This window comes from Rhinolophus ferrumequinum, chromosome 16 (genome assembly GCF_004115265.2).
Source record: "Rhinolophus ferrumequinum isolate MPI-CBG mRhiFer1 chromosome 16, mRhiFer1_v1.p, whole genome shotgun sequence".
Classification (NCBI taxonomy): Eukaryota; Metazoa; Chordata; class Mammalia; order Chiroptera; family Rhinolophidae; genus Rhinolophus; species Rhinolophus ferrumequinum.
The window spans coordinates 16,733,304-16,755,122 of NC_046299.1; the positions used below are offsets into that span (position 1 = coordinate 16,733,304).

General features: G+C 33.7%; 1 protein-coding gene across 1 annotated transcript in view; it reads right to left on the reverse strand.

Moving 5' to 3' along the window:
* Nucleotides 1-1,960: 1,960 nt before the first annotated feature.
* SMC3 (structural maintenance of chromosomes 3) overlaps nucleotides 1,961-21,819 on the reverse strand; it is a 31,988-nt gene continuing 12,129 nt past the window's right edge. Inside the window, exons 9-29 of the mRNA XM_033130934.1 lie at nucleotides 21,384-21,559; nucleotides 20,800-20,880; nucleotides 20,393-20,557; nucleotides 19,971-20,092; nucleotides 18,765-18,978; nucleotides 15,559-15,662; nucleotides 15,281-15,380; nucleotides 14,189-14,349; nucleotides 13,704-13,845; nucleotides 11,976-12,126; nucleotides 9,660-9,812; nucleotides 8,151-8,302; nucleotides 7,221-7,379; nucleotides 6,712-6,819; nucleotides 6,117-6,225; nucleotides 5,352-5,599; nucleotides 5,057-5,269; nucleotides 4,537-4,728; nucleotides 4,205-4,382; nucleotides 3,232-3,338; nucleotides 1,961-2,383 (exon numbers count right to left, since the gene is read on the reverse strand). Coding sequence (XP_032986825.1) covers nucleotides 2,312-2,383; nucleotides 3,232-3,338; nucleotides 4,205-4,382; nucleotides 4,537-4,728; nucleotides 5,057-5,269; nucleotides 5,352-5,599; nucleotides 6,117-6,225; nucleotides 6,712-6,819; nucleotides 7,221-7,379; nucleotides 8,151-8,302; nucleotides 9,660-9,812; nucleotides 11,976-12,126; nucleotides 13,704-13,845; nucleotides 14,189-14,349; nucleotides 15,281-15,380; nucleotides 15,559-15,662; nucleotides 18,765-18,978; nucleotides 19,971-20,092; nucleotides 20,393-20,557; nucleotides 20,800-20,880; nucleotides 21,384-21,559 — 3,107 coding nt within the window. The 3' untranslated portion in view covers nucleotides 1,961-2,311. The remainder of the gene's footprint in view (nucleotides 2,384-3,231; nucleotides 3,339-4,204; nucleotides 4,383-4,536; nucleotides 4,729-5,056; nucleotides 5,270-5,351; nucleotides 5,600-6,116; nucleotides 6,226-6,711; nucleotides 6,820-7,220; nucleotides 7,380-8,150; nucleotides 8,303-9,659; nucleotides 9,813-11,975; nucleotides 12,127-13,703; nucleotides 13,846-14,188; nucleotides 14,350-15,280; nucleotides 15,381-15,558; nucleotides 15,663-18,764; nucleotides 18,979-19,970; nucleotides 20,093-20,392; nucleotides 20,558-20,799; nucleotides 20,881-21,383; nucleotides 21,560-21,819) is intronic.

A 21,819-nucleotide genomic window follows, 5' to 3' on the forward strand; every position in this document is an offset into this window, starting at 1 on the left:
GCTTTATTTACGATGGCCAAGACATGGAAACCAAAATGTCCTCCGATAGATGAATAAAGAAGTTGTGGTATATATACACAATGGAATACTATTTCGCAGTAAGATGAAATAGTACCATTTGTGACAACATGGATATATCTTGAGATTATAATGCTAAGCGAAATAAGTCAAACAGAAAAAATAGAGAACCATATGATTTCACTGATATGTAGTATCGACAAAACAGCAAAAGAACAAGACAAACTGAAAACAACAAAAGAACAAGACAAACTGAAAGAACAAAAACTCAGACATAGACAATAGTTTAGGGGTTATCAGAAGGTAAGGGGGGAGAGGGGAGCGGGGCTCTAGAAGAGGGTAAATGGGGTCTAATATATGGTGATGGAAAGAGAACTGATTCTGGGTGAGGTATCAATGTGAGATATCATTACAGAATTGTACACCTGAAATCTGTAACTTTACTAACAACTGTCGCCCCAATAAACTTTAAAGAAAAAAAAAAATTGGACATGTAAGTTTATTTTTCAAAAAAGGTTATACTTCATCCAAAGATATCGTTAAGAAAGTAAAAAGGCAATTCACAGGCTGAAAATATGTGCAAGTCATATACCTAATAAGGGCTTTGTATCTAGAATATACAAAGCACTCCTGTAACTTCTGTTGTAAGAATACAAATTGCAATTTATAATACAAATAACAGAATTTAAACATGGGCAAAAGATATGAATAGCTATCTCACCAAATAAGATATACAAATGACCTAATCAGTACATAAAAAGATGCTTAACATCAACTAGTCATCAGAAAAACGCAAATTAAGACGACGAGATGCTACTCCACTCAGAATGGCTATAGTAAAAAAAAAAAAAAGTTACCATGTGACCCAATAATTCCAATCCTAGGTATGTGCCTCCCACTAAATGAAAACATATGAACACAAAAAATTTGTGCATGAATGTTCACAGCAGCATTATTTACAATACCCAAAAGGTGGGAACAATCCAAATGTCCAACTAAAGAATGGATAAACCAACCACGGTATATAGTCATATAATGGCATATTATTCAGTAATAAAAAGGAATTAAGTACCAGTATGAACTACAACATGAATCTTGGAAACATGTTAAAAGAAACCAGTCACAAAGGGACCCATATTGTATGATAAAATTTCCTATGCATATGAAATGTCCAGAACCAGCAAATTCACAGTATGAAACAGAAAATAGATTTGTAGTTGCCAGGGGATAGGGAGATGCAGTGTGACCGCCGACAGGTAGAGGGTTTCTTTTTGGGGTAATAAAACTGTTTTAAAATTAAGGTTATACAGATGGTTGAACAATTATGTGAATATACTAAAAAGGTACATGCACTGAACGGCAGTTTTAATGGGTGGATTTTATGGTGTGTGAGTTGTCTCAGTAAAGCAATTTTTAAAACACAACAAACAACAAAGACCTCATCTGAGAAAAAAATGTTTCAGTAATAACGTTTTCCAAAATTATTTACTTATCCAAAAAAACGAAATTCTATGGCTCTATTTTTTGGCTTTAGTGTTCTCAGTTACTCTTAAACCTACCTTTCCAAATTCTATTAAATGCATTGCCATCTTAAATTAATAATTCTGAAAGGACTGAGTTAAAAGTAGGGGTTTTAACCCTCACTGGGGGTCAGGATTACCTGGAGGAACTTTAACAATGACCAGGACCCCACCCCCTGTAGATTTTGATCCAACTGGTCGAGGGAAAGACTCCAGCAGTATTCAGTTTTAAAAGCTTTCCCCAGGTGTTAGCATGCAGCAAAATTGGGAACCACTGGAACCACTGATTAATTCAACAGTATATGAAATCATATTTTAAAAATCTTCTTTTAGGTGAAGGCAAACCTTTTCTTAGGCAAAGTAAAAAATGCATATTTAAGAAAAGCTTGTTTCTAATTGTACAACCATAAATGAAAAGCCACATAAAACACAAATTAGTCATAAAGGCAATTATTTAATTGAAGCTATAAAAAAAGAGGCAATATAATTGATACAATAATTAGGAAACGATATTTAGCATGTTTCAAGATTTAAAACAGGAGCAGGATACTTTACAAAAAGTTGTGTGGGAAATAAAATTCTTAAACTATAAGTAGAAATGTAACATTACAGCGTATCTTATAAAATACAATGACAGAAATATAAAAGAACTATGTGTGCTCTAAGTCTGAAAACTATCACAATGAGCAAATGTTTAGGTTTACATTTACAGTATGGGTATGGGAATCATATTACTAAATACATCTTCCAAACCAATGGGGAATATTTTCCAATTAACCATGAGTGGTATCATCTTCCACAAAGTCCTTGGCCATCTCTGCTGTGATCACATCAATATGACTAACCTGCAGAATAAATGTTAAAAACAAAATCTGTTAAGTCTTAAAGAAATGTATCAGTGTTCCCACTATTAGGGTAATATTTAAAACATACAGCCAGCCTATTACCTATAAATTTTACTTACCAAGTCAAATGATTCTAAAACTCTTAACTTATAAAACCTTTACAACGGTGTTTGTTCAATGTGTAAGTTTAAAAATATTCTGCATTTTACTCTTGAAGACACAGACAAAAAAGTTGACCAAGCACATTTTTGTTCAACCTTTATTATTTTGCTACTTCAAAAAATCATAAGGCTTAAAATACCGGGAATAGCTGTGTGGTCCATCCAAATACAGAGTGCCCAAAAAATGTATACACATTTTAAGAAAGGAAAAAACTGTATTAAAATTGTAATACAATGAATGACGCCAGCATTCATTTGATTAACATCATCTTTTGAGTGAATGTCATATTACACATTGCTACCGTAATCCAACTTCGATTAGTTGTTGAAAAGTAATGAACAGTATATGCAGATAACATCTCTTAAAATGTGTACATTTTTTGGCACCCCCAGTATAAATGAATGTACAAAACTGTTAAAGACTGCATTAAATAAGCACTAAATAGACTAAGTAAGAAGATACTGTCTCTTACTGCCAATGAAGACAAAATCAATGCAATGAATGCCACAAAAAAACTGCTAAACTTCATAGGCATTTGAAGTAAATGTTTTTTCTTTACAAAGACATTATCAGATAAGCAACAACTTTATAAGTTTTCTTTCATGACTTAAGTAACAAAGTAAGAATTCAACAAATATAATGGATTATATATTACATGAACTTAAACTTCATGTAAAAAAATTTACCTTGTTTCTGAACTTTACACCGTAGAATTTATCAGCTGACTCAAGCAGTTCAGGCCTAAAAGTAGTTGTAATAAATTGAGCATGTACAGCAAGTTCCATTATCATATCTGTAAAAAAAAAATAAAAAAGTACTTGAATAAAACTCTTTTCTCAGATCTCAAAATTTAAAAAAGCAACTATCTTTACTTTTAACCTAAAATTCAAAGTAGTCTGTGACTATTTTTCATACAAAAATTACCAAGTTGATTTCTTAAATTAGGGATAAATCTTTAACCCCAGTATCTTAAACTTCTAACATAGCATTAGAAATTATATCAAAGTAGGTTTTCTGACACAAAATAACAAAAGACAACCTTCCCCACTACCCACTCCCCCAAAGATCTTTTGAACTTACTAAAGATCAGATACAGGTTTGTTTTTTTTAATTAAAGTTTGTTGGGGTGACAATTGTTAGTAAAGTTACATAGATTTCAGGTGTATAATTCTGTATTATTTCATCTATATATCACATTGTGTGTTCACCACCCAGAGTCAGTTCTCCTTCCATCACCATATATTTGATCCCCTTTATCCTCATCTACCACCCCCTCCCCCCTTATCTTCTGGTAACCACTAAGCTATTGTCTGAGATACAGGTTCTTTGTTAAACACAGAATCAACATTATGACAGAGGCTACTCATACATTGAGAAAAACAAGTTTTAAAATGAGAGACTTCTGTATAGAAGTTTAACTGAAGTAGGATTTTCAATTGATTCAAAGAATTACATTTATTTCTCATAGAACTAAACTTTGTAAATTAGTCTAATACTAAATTTTTAAAAACCTATTAAAAAAAGAGAAATTTTATGTACTGTATACATACCCTGTCTATTCCCCCCAAATATCCCAGGCAACAAAGAAATCACTATAAAAGAGGTAAGCTATCATTTTTAAGCAAGTTTTTACTGTTAAGTACAAAACCCAAACCGTACCTGACACAGCCTTTCTGTGCTGAGCGTCCAGAGCCTGGTCAATCTCATCAAACAAGTAAAAAGGAGCTGGGTCACATTTCTGAATGGCAAAAATCAGAGCAAGAGCTACCAAGGATTTCTGTCCACCTGAAAGCTGTTGCATTTCTCTCATTTCACCTTGTTTTCCTGTAAATGACACCTAAGAAAACATTTGCATTAATATCCTAAAGGGATAGAATCATCATCACCTCTTCCAATTAAACTGCACACAATATACCAATTTTGATTTGCAAAATAGTCCACAAATTCTACTATGGTAATTGCTGAGGAAAACTGGATGTAAAGGTATTTACCCTAATTCCAACTCCAGTGAACTGGTCAACTGATGGGACACTGCTTTGTGACCCAGAACCCCTCTCACTTTCACCACTCCCTTCTCCTTCATCCTGAGACTGACTGCCCTCCACATCTCCTTTCTTCATCACCAAAGTAGCTTTGCCACCAGGTACCAACTTCTGGAATACTTCGCTGAAGTTCTTGGATACCTTAAAACAAAGAAATACATACAAATGGATGTCAATTCGAATATAAATTTTCTTTAGGTGGGATTATACATATTACGGCTTAAAACAAAGACAAATATTTAAAGGCAATCAGAAGTATTTTTTTTTATCTTAAGAATAACAGATTGGATCCTTTTAAGAGCTGTGTAAAACATTCTAGTTACTATATTAGCAACCTATACCCTGGATTTATTCATACGTATTAGATCCACCTATCAGTGGAAAAAAGGCTTTAAAATCTTTACAAACTGAACAATAAACTGAATAAAGCTTTTGTCCTGTGTGTGTGTATAACTAAATAGAAACATACCTGTTTGAAAGTTAATTGAATAGCTTCATATTTCCGAAGTTCAAGTACATTCATCAGTTCCATGATTGATTTGTATCCCCTATCCAACTCTTCTTGTCGCTTTATTAACTTTTCTTTCTGCTCAGAGAAATTTACAAACTGATCTAAAGCTTTTTTGTTAACATGGCTGTACTTCTTCAGTTCTGTGTTGCACTGTTCAAGCTTTCGGAACAACTATAAAGGGAAAAAAATGTATACATAAATTCACCTATAGGAACATTTAAAATGAGATATCAAATTTAAAACCAAGATTTACCTGTTTGAGGCTCAGTGTTTGGTATTTTTCAAATGCTTCTTGGGGAAGTGATCCAAGTTCTCGAATTTTCTTCATACACTCTTCTTTCTTCTTCAGTAGCATGCCTTGTCGATTTGTCATTTTTTCCAGTTCTTTAGTATCATGATTTATAGCATCCATGTGTTCTTTTTCCATATTTTTCCAGCGCTCCATACTCTTCTGAAGCTCCTTAATTCCAGCTTCTGTTTTATCAATGGAATTGTCCAAATCTAAAATGTGGAAAAAAACCAAGTTAGACCATAATACTTATTTTACTAGCCCCAGTATTATCTGACCAAAGATTTTATTTTAATGGTCAAACCTATCAAAATAAATAGGCTTTTTCAATGGTTAAATTTTACTGTGAAATTCATAAAACACTTAATTCAGGACAAAGTTAGGAGTTTACACTAAAGTCACTCAAGTATAGTTCTTATAATTTAATGTTTATGTTTACAAAAACAAAAGATTTTCTTCTCAGCAACTAAGTGATAAGAAACTTGATTCAGCCACTTAATTCTTCTGTCAACAAAATTAATTTACAAACATTTCAATAAAATAAAGATTACTTTTACAATCACCTCTCAAACTCCATTCACTGTAGTTTATGATGATGAAAAACACACAAAATCATTAGTTGATGCTTTTGCCTATTTGGATTATTTAATTTTGTAGTAAACAATGTTATAAAATGAATGAGCTAAATTTAACTTTTACTAAAAAAATTTTTACTGAATAAAAATTCACCTTCTGATCGTGCCATAGTATCTTTTACTCTTTTATTGATGGCTTCAAGTTCTGAAGTTGTAGCAGTGAGAACAGTACCCCCTTCTGTCTCTCTCAGTTCATTAAGTTCCTGCAATACAAATGGTATTTGAGAATTAAACCACAAAATATGAATTTTGTTAGTTTCAAAATGTTACGACTACCAACAGTTTCTACAGCTGTTATGTTTGAATAAATATTCAAGAAAATAAACTTCACATAATTGCAAATACTTCAAGTATCCATTAATGAGGAAAAATTAATGATATAATTAGTTAAAAATTTCTCAGCATCTACTATCGAGAAAATATTAATAACTTTTACTACATATCTAGAATGTGCCAGGATAATCATACAAAACAAGTATTACTGTTAGGCTTATTTTACACGGGGAAATGGAAGTTTAGATATATTAAATGGCTTGTGCAAGATCGTAAGATCATACACCAGGGGGCAGTGCTAGATCTCAAACTCAAGGCAGGTGGTGGGACTGCTGGTCTGTCCCCCAAATCTAAGCTCTCATATAAGCACTTGCAAAAGGTTACAGTCATCAAGGAACTCTCAAAAAAGAACATACCTGTTCTACTTGGTCCAAGCGTTTTCTCAAATTCTCATTGAGATAAGTCTCTACTCGAGTAATAATACCTTCCAATTTAATTCTTTCATTCAGCAACTGTCTGTTTTCCTAGAAGAAGAAAAGTATTTGTTTACGTAGGCATGCACATTTCACAAAAGGAATGCTGTTAATCTGCTGTCATCTCCATCACTTGTGGTCAAGTGAGCCGAGAAGGAATTTTATATACTTCTAAAAAGTCCTATATTTTCTTCATTTCTCTCTTCAGAATGCTAAGTTTTTGTGCCTGGTTCTTTTAAAATGAAGATTTTGTGTATAACCCTAACATATACAGAATATTTGTTTAGAAAAACTTATTAAAACCTTACTTTATTTATTCTTATAGATTTTATAAGTCCAAGTCTCATTATTATATTTTCTCAATATTCTTTCACATTCCTTTATTAGCAGGAAAGACATTTTTCACAGTAGCCAGTAATCAACGAAAATTTTTCTGTCAGTTGTGTACTTGCCTGCTGAAGTTGACGTATTTCATCATTCAGTGCATCTACTCTCTTTTGATCTTCCAGACTAAGTTGAGAAAGCAAATCAGTTCCCAGTTCTGCTTTCAATGATTCTCTGGTAGACTCCATAGCATGTAAACTAGCTTCCAAACTTTGTAAGCTACGTTGCTATAAGAAAGATTACTCATTTATTAATAAAAGTATTAGTCACTGTATTAGTTATAATAGTGAAAAATTGGAAACAATCGATATTTGTATCAAAGTGAGCTAAATAATATCAACTCGATTAAATATTAGGTATCCATTAAATTTGATAACTACCACTGTGTAGCAACAAGAATATTTATGATGCAGTACTATGGAGCTGTATGGAACAACATATTCCATGATCAAACTATATAAAAATCTTCATACATATTCATAAGAACAAAAAAGTTGCTAAAATGTGTGAGGGTGATATAATTGAGGGCAATTAAAAAAAAAAAAAACTTCGTTGTTTTAGTATTATTTATGTACCAAATTAACAGTATTGCTAAACAGCTTCACATTTATTAAAACCAGTATGTATTATCACATTTAACAGCAGTTAAGTTTTCTACTCATTTTATACTCTGAACACAATGCAATATTGAAATAACTCCATAAATAGTACTTTACAGACAAAAATGGTTACTGAAAAATTAATTACTATAAGACAGTACAATTATGCCATAGTTCAAAATGCTTATTTGTTTAATGAAGTTGGAAAGTCTGAATGTAGCCTACAAAAGGATACTTTGGGTACCAATCATTGCTATAAGTGTGGTATAAACATATATATCCAAAAAGTATGGGACTAAACAAAAACGAACACTGAAATCGAAGGATAAACTATATAACATACGGTCCACTCAATTCTATATAATTAAAACATCTGTAACAAAAGGCATACTTACGAACCTTCGGCATAAAGGTTTTCTCTGACTGCTGCCTCTTCTCTTTTAGCATTTTCATTTCTGATAATATGCTATCGCGAGATGCTTTAAATTTCCTTTGCTGAGTCTCTATCTGCTGCATTTGGTTCATCAGCTGATCAATTTCATTATTAATCCATATACAAGGCTAAGGAAAATTCTCTCCAACTTGTAAATACACCGTATGTTGTAAATTCTTTTCAGTTCTTATAAACACATTTTGTATCCCCCTCCTTTTCTTTACGCTTAAATAAGTCATTTCCTCAAATCTATGGACCATAACAATGCTGAATTAAATACTACACTAATGGTGTTCACCTCAATTCTCATTCAAAATAACATGTATACTATTTTACTAATAGCTGTAGCAACCAATTAATCAACATTCTCTGGAAACCCTATAGAAAGCTAAATGAAACATGATAATATTTTTTAAAATGTTTTCATACAACAAATATTTACTGCGTAATCTATTATGCTTAAAGCCTTATATAAGAGAGTTATGTAAGAAGAAGCCTCGCCATGTGGAAGAACAATTCCACCTCACTGGATTATGAAATACGGGAAGGTTGGTGCATGCTCTCAATATCCTTTTTCTTAGTATTTCACCATGCTTTCTTAGTGCTAACATCTGCCAAATTTGGGCAGTTTTTAAAGTGTACTATGCAGATTCCTGCAAAGTCAAAACTAAGATGTTTATTTCTTTACCTTTTCCTCTGTGCTACTGCTTTCACTGATAGCACAGAGGCTATAAAGTCGTATTTAAAAAAAAAATACCAGTTTCAATTAAGAACATCCTAATGAAGCAGCAAAACTGATTATCTACTTTTACTGCACATACCTGTATTTTTGTGTGACATAATGCACAGTGTACATAAAGCACTTTTGCCTTATACCACCACTGTTGCTTTAAGAAAATGCACAGACACAACTTTTCAACGGTTGAGCTCAACTAACCACTAATGGAAAACCATTTGAAAGAACTGCAAGAGAACTAAGACTTTGATTGTGACAGCCACTTCCTCCGCAAATACTAAATCTGAACCAAATGTCCTAGACATAGTAAAAATGAATGGACATTTTCAACCCGTATATATTTAACTTCTGTGCAATATGTAGCATTCCTGATGCTCCCCACCTGTCTTCCTTGAAACACTATCCTGGTTTTCCTTCTAATTTCCTGACCAATCCTCCTCAATCTTCTCTGTACCCTTAAATTTTCAGTGTTTCTTGAGTTTTTTCTCTCAGAAGTAGACTCACTGCTATTAGCTATTCAGCAGCTAAGCAAAGGATCAAAGTTAAAATAGTTTTCAGTTTTCCTGTCTTCAGAAGTTAGAAAAACAATATAAGCTTCTGTGCTTAAAGTCAAAGTAAAAACACATGGAATTCCCCCCACCCCCACTGTATGTATGAGAAAACACACCTAACATGCAAAAGATTATATATTTCAACCAAAATGCAGTTTTTTCCACAGTAGCGTAAGACAAAAAGATATTTTCAATATTCCTGCGCAGGTTTTCATTGAGCTTTGCTTCAAGCTCACCTAGTTCTTCTTCTGCTTTTCTAACATCTTTTTGTAATTCAAGTCTAGACTTCCTTGTGTCATAATAACCTCCAGTTAGAGCACCCCGATGACTAACTTGGTCACCTATAAACAAAACATAAGAAAGGTAGTAATTCTGTGTAACTTCTTTGCTAAACTGACTTATAATCCTACAACTAATCTAAAGGCTTTACTTAATGAGAATTAAAAAGAATTTAAGCTACTCTGAAAAAAATTCTGCTTTCTAATATTAAAATTTGCATTTGAAACATGTACCTTCTAGGATATGAAAGACAGTTTGAGGAATATAACCAATAACGTAAATATTTTGTAGGGTGTCAGATGGGCACGTCTTATTACGGAGACCACTTCATGGACTGTGTAGATGCTTGACCACTGCACTGTACACCTGGAGCTGAACAATATTGTATGTCAACTATAATTTAATATATATATAGTCACAGGATATGGAGTACAGCATAGGGAATAGAGCCAATGGAATTGTAATAGATATATATGATGTCAGAGGGGCAATAGATTGGGGGAGGGGTTATCACTTTGTGAGGGGTGAAACGTCTGTTACATTGCTTTGTACACCTGAAACTAAAAAAATAAAAATAAAAAAATCAAGAACAACAAAAAAAAATGTACCTTCTAGGTGAGCCTGAAACATCTGCCAGTAAAGAAGGAACAGGACACAGAACCTAGCTTGGAATTCCCACTGGCCGTATTTGGAAAAATTTGAACATCAAAAATAATCGTAACAATGTGGTAACACACTGAATAAAAAGGAATCCATGAATCACAGTGATATTTAAAAAAAATAATGGAGAGGGCTTTCTTTACAGAAGAGTGACATCTAATAAACACAGAAGCAATGGCAGAATTTAAAACTCACCATTTTGAAACCCCTACTGTATTAACTGAGTCACGGGTCAGCAAAAGGATGCTAAATCATAGGTAAAATATGATATTCATGTATTCTTAAAGGATAATGCCACATATCATTTATTAATTACAAAAGGGAAACACCTTTTACCCGAGAGATTTGCTACTGGTCAAACTTAGCATCACTAACAGTGAGACATATTATGTGATACGGTAAGTACTTATCACTCATGCCAAGAATGTTTAACCTAAATCTAACGATGCGGAAGCAAGAAGACAAATCCAGAAAATGGGACATTCTTCAGGAAAGTAATTTCTGGGGGTAGGAACAAAAAAAAACTGTCCTATATTGAAAGGATCTAAAGAGAAGACACTGCATGCATCCCTGATTGGATCCTGGATAGAAAAATATTTTGAATGTGGTGATCACTTCATAAAGTGCATATAAATGTCGAATCACTATGTTGTACACCTGAAAACTAGTATAATAGTATATGTCAACTATACTTTAAATAAAATGTAAAAAAAATATTTTGGGACAATTGAAAAAATTTGAATGTAGACACTTTTTAGATGATTATTATGTTAATATTAAATTTCTTAGGTGTAACAATGATACTATAATTATAAAAGAGATACAGCGGGGGGGGGGGAGAAGGGGCAGGTTACCTTCTTTCATCAACACATAAATAATAAAAACAAGGAAAACACACAAAAATGAGGGCAGGTGAACCCATATACCAGAGCTTCTTAACCTGGATTCCACAGATAAAATTCAGGAGATCCATGACTTGAGTGGGGAAAAAATTTACATCTTTACTTTTATACTACCCTCAAATGAAATTCCTTCCATAATGAATGAAACAAGAAACATAGTATTATCAGTACTTGTGACTTTGTTACTAAGACAAATAACAGCTATTTTCTACCAAATGACACTTGTCACGAATCTCAAAATAGTTTACATGCATGTTACCTCAAAATTATGACTTACTAGACCCACTACTAAATCTTGTTGAATATGTTAAGAATAATTATTATGTCATATTTTTAAAAATGTTGCGATAACCATGCCAATTTGCTAATTGGTTTCTTTTTTATGATCCAAGGTATTTTATGCATTTAAAAACATTTTGAGAAAGGATCCATAGACTTCACCAAAAGAGTACTTGATCCAAAAAAGTTTAAGAACTCCTATTACAGACCAAATGATTATACTTAAAGAGACATCAACCAAATACCAAGTGTGGAACTGTTTGGATTCTAATTTGAATAAACCAACTATTTAAAAAATGAAAAATAACTGGACGTGAATTTTCAAATACTCTCAAAACAAAAACGGAATTTATCCGTTCAAAGCTAAGAATTATTATTACAAACCTTCCAGGGTAATGCAGTCCATAGTGAAAGCACGGGCCAGCTGGGTTGAAACTTCCATGCTACGACAAATAAGCGTTTTTCCAAACACATGTTTGAAGGCCTTGTCAAATCTGGGATTGTACCTCAATTTACTTATCATAGGAATAGCATCCTAAAAATGAGTATTTTATCATCAAGCAAAAGGATAACAACACAGTTAAAATGTGTTAGCAGAATTATGAATTACATCTTTATGAAACAGAAATAAACTCAAATGCCTTTGTATTTCAAAACTATTTGTTTTTATACTGAAGAAGTTAGAAAAATCATTCTACTGAAATATCCTGGAAATTGTACTTATGTAACATCCCGGTTTTCAATAGAGCACAGCAGTAAAAGAGCTTAGTGGCTATGGAGCCAGACTGCTCAAGTTCAAATCCTAGTTCTACCACTTATCAGATACGTGCTCTGGACAAGCTGCTTAACTTCTCTGTAAATTACTTCATCTATAAAACTGCAATAACAGTACCTTTCTCATAAAGTTAAGACTAGGCGAATTAACACATGTGAAAACACTTAGGATAGCATCTATCACATAAAAGAACAAAATAAATGTAAATAATAGTTCCTCAAAATATTTTTATTTTATATCTTAGATATTCAAAAAAACATCTTTTCAAATAAAATTTATTTTCCCCCTTTCTTTCCTAAACTGTTAGAGCAAGATTTTAAGAATTTTTAAAGTAGAAAAGAAATCCTACATAGAGAAAAATACAATATGTTAAGCTTAAATTAATAATTATAAAGAGAACGCCAATACAACCAGCATGCAGGACAAGAAACAGAACACTGCTGACAGAAGCCGTTTAAGTGTGCCCCTTTCCTAATTCAGATAGTGACTACCTCTGGAAGTGACCACTATTTTAACTTTTGTGATAATCACTTTCTTGCACTTCTTTCTAGTTCTATTATCCAAGTTCAGTTTTGTTTTTGTAGTGTAAAGGGAATCACATTACATGCATTCTTTTATGTCTCGCTTCATTCACACGTCACATTTGTTCATGCTATCAATTTCTCCCCCCCAATCTTCAAAGATAATTTGTAGATTTAAAAGAAAATGCTGGACCTCTGAGAAGCTTTTAAGCTTCTCACTGTTCCACTTAAATTGCTGATCATTCTCATAGGGTTTCAACTTTAACCTTAGAGGATAGTAAAAATAGTTGCTATATAACCATGAACATTCTGAAACCAAATACCTCAAAGCAATCACATTGTTTTCAAGAATGGTGTCTGAAAAATATTTTTAATCCACTGAAAAGTATACCAGCTAGTGACAAAAGCAACCTTATGCTTTTAAAGCGTATCATCTTGCTTGACATTTTAAATTTAATTTATAAGCCATTTTAAAAACTATATTCACAAAACTTACGAAGTTTCACTTTAAAAGACAGTTCCTTAGGGAATTCTTCTCCAACACCCTAACCTTAATTTTGTCACCCTGGGATACAGTCTCAAAGCATCCTGCACTTACGTATTTTAACACTTTGCACATTTTCAAAAATTTCTTTCATGTTGTGGCTGTGACCTGTTATCCCCACCCCTCAATGACTGTGCTCCAGGGGAAGAAAGGCATGTGTGTCTCACAAGCCAGGGAAATTCCAATGTACAGTGTCTGTGAACTAAAGATGTGCTAAAATTATGAGAAAAAGTAACTTATTGAAAGAAAGATCTTAATATACACCAACTCACATTGGTTTCAGGATAGGCAGTATCCCTTACATCTAACTTGTTAAGAGGCAGAAAAGTGACCTCTCCAGGAAGATTCATTTTATTAAACTCCATCAAAATCTTCGTACTGACTTCATCTGAATCAACAATATGATAAAATAACCTATATGTAAAAAGAACAAGACAAATTCTTATTGCTAGACTTCAAAGTGCTTAAAACATTTAAATAAACAATTCACTTCCTTTCTGTCCAATCCAATGGGGAGGGGGAGAACTACTTAGAAAATTCAAATGGAAAAGAGAGAAAGCTCAAAAAGGGAAAAGTCGTAGCTTCTACAGTTAGAAACAAATAAATACTTGGCATCTACATATTTAATTAGAAAATTAAGTAACTGAGGATACAAGCAGATAATGGGAGACATACTGTACTAAAACTGTAAGTTGTTTCTTAGTTATTCTTATTCCCTTTCCTTTAAAAACTAAAAGTATCAAGCAAACAGTCTCACCTGTTTCCAGCAGTGACTTCCACACATGTGTAGAAGGCAGGCTCACATTCAAAGTTATTCATCACGATGCCATGATAGCCATTTTGAACATGCTGGTTTATCCCTTTTCGACGAAAATGGTCTAGCACTTTGTTTATGCTGTCTATTCCATTTAAAATGGCCTGTTTAGAAATGAAAAATATTAAAATAATTTGCAATGGAACTCTTGCTATTGAGAAATAAACCCATTACTATAATACATTAAAAAATATACCAGAGGTTACACTAAAAACATGCTCCCAACAACACGTCCCCCATGGAAATATGCCAACTACACGCAACACCTAATATTATGGGTTCTGTTCTATGACACTAGCATTAAAAATGGGTTCCTCATCTAAAAATTAGAAGTGCAGCCGGCCCGGTGGCTCAGGCGGTTGGAGCTCCGTGCTCCTAACTCCGAAGGCTGCCGGTTCGATTCCCACATGGGTCAGTGGGCTCTCAACCACAAGGTTGCCGGTTCAACTCCTTGAGTCCCGCAAGGGATGGTGGGCAACGCCCCCTGCAACTAAGATTGAACACGGCACCTTGAGCTGAGCTGCTGCTGAGCTCCCGGATGGCTCAGTTGGTTGGAGTACGTCCTCTCAACCACAAGGTTGCCGGTTCTATTCCCACAAGGGATGGTGGGCTGTGTTCACTGCAACTCGAAATGGCAACTGGACCTGGAGCTGAGCTGCGCCCTCCACAACTAAGACTAAAAGGACAACTTGAAGCTGAACGGCACCCTCCACAACTAAGACTGAAATGACAACAACTTGACTTGGAAAAAAAAAGGCCTGGAAGTACACACTGTTCCCCAATAAAGTCCTGTTCCTCTTCTCCAATAAAATCTTAAAAAAAAAAAATTAAAAAAAATCAGAAGTGCTATCATTAATAGCCTGGGTGGTAGTAAGGCTGCTTAAACAGTACTCATCATTTATAGGACAAGTGATTTGTACTCTACCCTTATTTATTACCTGGAACCAATGACCTACAGAAATCAAAAGCTAATAAATATTTGTGTGACAGTAATTGACTAAATATAAACTGAGGTAATAAAAAGAATCTGCCCACCTTTCCTGTTGCCGCTCTAAGAAGTTGCTGTTTCTTTTCAAGATCTTCTCTTTTAGCAGCAAGGGCTTGCTGTTCTGCATTCTCCTCTCTCCACAAGTAACTAATCAATAAAAATTACTGTCTTTAACTTTAAGAGCATTAAGATGCACTAACAGCATACAATTTAGAGTAAAACACTGAAATCAAACTTGAATAACTTATAACTTAAAGACCATTTAACAGCCAGTAACTAGCATTTTTCAAAAAAAAAAATAAGGCACATTTTAGTCTATACTAACTTTCTTTCACTTTGTAATTCATCTTTCTTATTTTTCACTTCATAGTATTTTCTGTCCAGTTCTTCTACTCGAGCTTTGACTTCATTAAGATCCTGATCCAGTTTCTATGGAAATAAAAATAATTCAAATTAAAAATCTAATTTCATGCAAGCTAACCCATAGTGACAGAAAGCAGATCAGTTGTTGCCAGGAGATGGGTGAGGGGGTCATAGGGGAAAAAAGGAGTTACCAAGGGGTATGAGAAATCTTTTGGGGTGATCAGCAGGCTCGTTATCGTAATTGTGATGGTTTCACAGGTGTATACACATCAAAACTTATCAAATGACACATTTTTCATATATGCAATTTATTATGTCAACTATGCTTCAAAGAAGCTATAGAGAATAAATTTTAAATTTTTAAAAACTGTCTTTAGACAAAAGAGCACATCATCAAAAAATAAACCATAAAATGAATTACTCTAGAAAATATTGCTAAAATGAAATCTGTTCATTAATGATCTAAACCTTACTGGTCTATAATACGTACTGCAGAACATTAGAAAAATTACATTCGTAAAAAACTCAAAACACTGTAGTACACACTTTTCATATACTGCCCCCTCTGTACATACACATACACAACTATATAACACAAGAAATTTAGGATTATACTAAGAGGCTATATTTTGCATAACGTAATCCGCACTGCAAAGTTATCTCTACCCAATATAAAGGAGAGAATTCGCCTTCACAAGTAGTCATTTTGATACCCTAAGGTGCGGCTAAAATACTGGAAAATAATGAACTTCAAGCCTGAAATAGAATACATAAAACCTCTGACTGGAAAACCTTAGTTTGTCACCAGGCTCTTTCAAAAAGGAAGTTTGATGTTTCCAAGAACTCAAGACAAAATGGATTTTCTTATTTTAGGAAAGGACATGTAGGTATCATAGCTGAAACTATCCTGTCTATCCAGATCAACCCGTGTTTGCCATTCCCTCCATAAAGTATCCTGACCAAAGCACACTGGACTCTCAGGGCCAGTAAGCTACTGTCTATTACTCTTGGTCACTGTTCCTACCAGTTGAGTTGTTTAGTGTTACAGAGTCAGTTCTGTTTGCTCCCAAATGTTTTTGTTTTGGCTGTGATTACATTAAATATTAAATAATCTGAGAATATAAGTACAAAGAGTTGTTTAAAAATTTGATTTAGTTCTGGATACACTCAAAGGTGACTCACTAAAAACTGAATAGGCAAATCAACTTTAAAAGGCTAGGAAGAAATGATTACATACATAAATGTATGTATCAATATATAATACGTACCTTTATCAAAGTAATTCAAAATGTCAAATCACAAGATCATTTATATCTCACTTCATAAAGCATATAAATGTCTAATCATTATGTTGTACACCTGAAGCTAATATTATATGTCAAGTATAATTGAAAAAAAGGTCACAAAAAGGCAACATCGAGGAACAGGTACAGATTTTAAAGGACATAAGAGAAACATGACAACTAAATGCAATATATGATCCTAGAGTGAATCCTGAATTGAATTCTATTCTCATCCAACTTTAAGGAGAACTGTATTTACATGTGTGGCTCATAACAAGAAAAGTCCCCTGGGAACTCCTATCGCTATTCAAACTCACAAGAAGCATCTTGGGTTCTGCTTCAAAAGACTGGTACACACTCTGGTGGGAGATGTTGGTAATAAGGGAGGCTGTGCATGTGTGTGGCAGGGAGAATATTGGAAATCTCTATACCTTCCTCTCAATTTTGCTGTGAACCCAAAACTGTTCTAAAAAAATTAAGTCTAAAAAGAAAGATTGATACATAAGCATATATTTATCTTTTTAAAATAAAATACTTAAGATACATAAATAGGTGGTTTTATGTATATAAATAATATGCATACATATTTTATATAAAAATATATACATACACTCAATATATTAAGATTATATGCTTTTTAGAGGCTTTTTTTTTAATTTATTTGTAATTTATTGGTGTGACAATTGTTAGTAAAATTACATAGATTTCAGGTGTGCAATTCTGTATCACATCATCCATAAATAGAGGCTTTTTTGATACATCAACCATACCAACTGGTGCAGACCTCGTGGCGTATGAGGGTTCCTTCTGGGTATGTACATATATACCCTTCTCACCCTACATTGGTCCTACACACTCCCTTATCATTTCCATCATCCTCTAATCACCTATACTCTATAACCACACATATCACTTAAAAAAGCATTTCTCTCTCTCATTTTAAATGTGAAATCTTTTTTATTCTGGAAGTGATTTTATCTTCTACTTCAGTTGTTAAGGAAATACTAGCTAGACATGCATAGTAAATAATGTTTACTTTAGAAAATGTTATAAAATCATTGCTTTAACCAAAAAACGTATTCTGCAGTTAAACTTAAAACTAACAGAAAATTACTATAAAGTTATGTATGTTTCAAGATTTGTATTTTACGTTAAAATGAAGAGTAGTTAAGGTACACACTACCAATTCATAAAAATGCATTTCACAATATACTCAATGGGTCTGCTAGGTGGCTCAGGTGGTTGGAAGCTGCGCTCCTAACACCGAGGTTGCTGGTTCGATCTCCACATGAGCCAGCAAGCTGCGCCCTTCCACAACTAGATGTGTGAACAACGGCTTGACCTGGAGCTGGGCTGCCGTGAATGGCCAGTGTCTGAGTGGCTGGCAGCCAGCGTGAGCGGTGGGCAGCCGGCAAAAGTAGCCGGCAAAAGTAGCCGGCAGTCAGGGAGAGCTGCCGTGAGCTGCCGAATGCAGCCGGCGCAAGTTGGCGCCAGTTGCCGTGAGCGGTTGGCCGCCGGCAACCGACTGGCTCAGCTGGGGAGAGCGCAAGGTTCATAACACCAACACGGGCTAGTGAGCTTCGTCCTCCACAACTAGACTGAGAACAACGGCTTGACTCAGAGGAAGGGAGAGAGGTGAGGGGGAGGGGGAACATACACTCAATCTACAAGGACACTGATGTGGGGAAAAATATTTAAAAAAGAGAGCTACCTACCTACCATATGCATAACATTAAATTGTGCTATTTTTTCCTGAATCACTACTGTCTTGTATATTTTAAAAGTAGCATGGAAACTATTTAAAATAAAACTGAAACAGGTAAAACTGTACATATTTATCATCTCTTTGGAAAGATTTTTACAAAGCAGCTATAGAAGTTCTTACATTATACTGCTCCAAATTTTTCTCTTTATTTGCCTCAGTGTCCTCCAAATCTTTATGTATAGCAGCAATCTGTCTTTTCTTATCATTAATAGCTTGATCCAAAGACTTGAGTTCTTTTTTAATCCACTTATCCCTTTCTTCTTTTGATGTAAACTGGCTTCCTCGACCCTGCTTTGCATAAAGGTCCGTTCTTTCCTGGGTAGCTTGGGCCAATCTACACAAGATAGAAGAGAACGGATTGAAGAGAACAGAAAATAATCAAGTGTAATTGCAATCAATACATCAAGAGTACACAGAGACAACAGCCATTTTTAAATTGCATAAAAAAAAGGAATTAAGTACAAAAAAAGCAACTGCTACATAACAGAGCTCCCTGGGCTAGTTCTACATATTAATTTTACTTCGAAGTCACAGTTAAAGTCAGGTAAAACTGCCCACACCATAAGGATTTCAGACAGAAAAGGTCTTCACTCAAGGTCTGGGTTAGTCACTAAATCTAGACAGTTCTAGTACTCCATCTCAGGAATTTTCAAAAATGCTCCAACTATATTTAACTATATAAACATTTTCAATTCCTTACTATAAAAGACAAAGGTTAAAAAGCAAGACAAAACAGTCACAACATATAGAATATTAATGCCCAGATTACATAAAATAACCCTATACAACAGAAAAAAAGGGGCAAAGGATGTAAACAGGGAATTCACTAAAATGCACATTAAGTGGCACAAAATCATGATAATGCCCTAAACTGTAAAATCAGCAAACCCTGGCAAGTCCAATCTACAGATAGATACTAAAATGTCTAGATGTTAAAACAGCATTGAGTGAAAAAATAAAGTGGCAGAATGAAGCATACAGTAACACGTCATTTGAGTGAAAAAAGAACAGTCCTCATGAGTATTTTAAAAAGCCCAACACACCTACCTATGTTATCTTAGGCAAGTTATTTAACCTACTAGATCCTCAAGTTTGTCAAATTTAAAGTGGGGATAATGTAGATCTACCAGGGCCTTTGAGTAAAAAAAAACAGGCAATATACATATAAGAATCCTTGGCCCACAGTAGTTGTTCAACATTGGCTATTACTTTGAAATGGGCATTTAACTTTCACCCTTAATACTGTGCCTTCTTACCTATAACTATTTAGGTTCTATAAAGGAACTATGTATAAAGTTAAAAGCATTGGTGAATAAAATCCCAGACCTAGCAATTCCTCGCTCTTCTTTTTCTTTTACACTGTTGAACTTAGGTTCTGTTTCTGCCAGTTCTTTCTGCTTTTCTTCTATTTTTTCAAGCAGCTTCTGCCTCTCTTTTAATAAACGTTTCTGTAAATAAAGCAAGATAAGTAAAAATGCAATCTGCTTTAAAACTTTCGCTTAACTTATAAGTCTAGCATAAAATGTTTTCTCATAAAAAAAAATTCGTGAGAAAACTGATTGCGACACAGAATTTTTCAATATAAGAAACAAAGATAGTACTGAGTTGCTACTTCAGTATAAATTATTTTAATATGCCAAATCTTTTATAAAACTTCAAGCATGTACCCCGGTCACAGAAAGGACTCTCAGTTCTGCAATTCCTACTCACCTGAATATTTGTCTTTCATTTTCAGCATTTGAACTTACCCTTTGTTCACTATTGCCTGCCAATTCATCTTGTAAATCCTTGGCTTTAAGCTCCAATTTAGTCCTCTGCTTAATCTGTTCTTGTCTTTCAGCACTCAGTTGCTCCTTTTCCTCTTTCATAGCTGAAATTTTTGTTTTCAGTTCCCTAACTTGGCGCTCAATATCCTGAAAGTTTTGAACAAAAATGAATCAGGCAAGTAAAAGTACAACAGCAAAATTATGACACCATTAGTTTTGTCCCTTTTCTTTCATTTACACTTTCAGTACTCTGTCTTTTCAATACTCTGTCTTTTCAATACTCAATCCCAGTGACACCCCACTTAAAGTCACTACTCTGTAGTTCTGGTACAAAGGGTTCACTGTGGTCAAAAAATATGAGTTAACCTAAGTCTAATTTATAATCTTACCTCCATTTTATCTCTTGCATCCTGCTGGGCATCTCTTAATTGTCTGGATTTTTCTCCACTAGTCTCTCGCTTAGCAGAAAGCTGAAAAAAAAAACAAGCTACAATTTCTAACTCATTTTGTGTTTGTTTAATATTTCATAACATCTAGCAAAAGTTTTAGATATCTACTGCAATAATCATCCACTTAAAAAATTTTTACAAAAAAAGTAGTGGTTTTCTTTAAATAAGAAACTTAAGTTTTAAGTAACTACCTAAAACAAACTTTTGTAGAAAACAAAGCAATACTAATTACAAAATACATTTTAAAAAGTTAAGAAAAAAAATTCATGACGCTTTAAAGGTGGCTTCCTCTTATCCTGGTCTGATTATACTTCAGATACAACTACAGCAAGGCCAACATGGGCCTAGGCATTTTCCTTGTAGTAAACTGAAAGAACAAATTTGCTAACAAATAAATTCATTAAGAGGTTTTTATATTTCTGTTAAATTTCTATTGAAAAATCACTGAAAAGTATAACATGAGTTTAACATATTCATAAAAATAAAATTAATCTGAATTTAAGGGGCAAAGGTAAATATTTTACCTCATCAAGTTTGGCACGAGTCTCGTTAAGTTCCTGATTGTAAATAGTATATTCCAAGGCTCGTCTCATTTTATCCCACTTCTGATACTGAGCTAGTTCTTCCTTTTCTTCTTCTAAGGTATGTAATCTTTCTTCAATGTATTTTAACAACTCATTGATTTTTTCCCGTTTGCCCTCTTAAAAAAAAATGGAGAGGGATAAAGGAGTTGAATAAATTTTTATATAATAACACTTCTCAAATATACCATAAATTAAACTTAATCTTAAGAAATATAGCATTATTTCTTTGATATTACGTGATAATGAAATCTAAAATACTACAATGATAATAAAGATACTTTATTATGAAAAGCAGCAGAGAACAAACTTACTTGGTGACACTAATTCTTCTTATTCATGTGTTAAGGGCCTCAGTTTAAGCTTCCTTTAAAAGCCA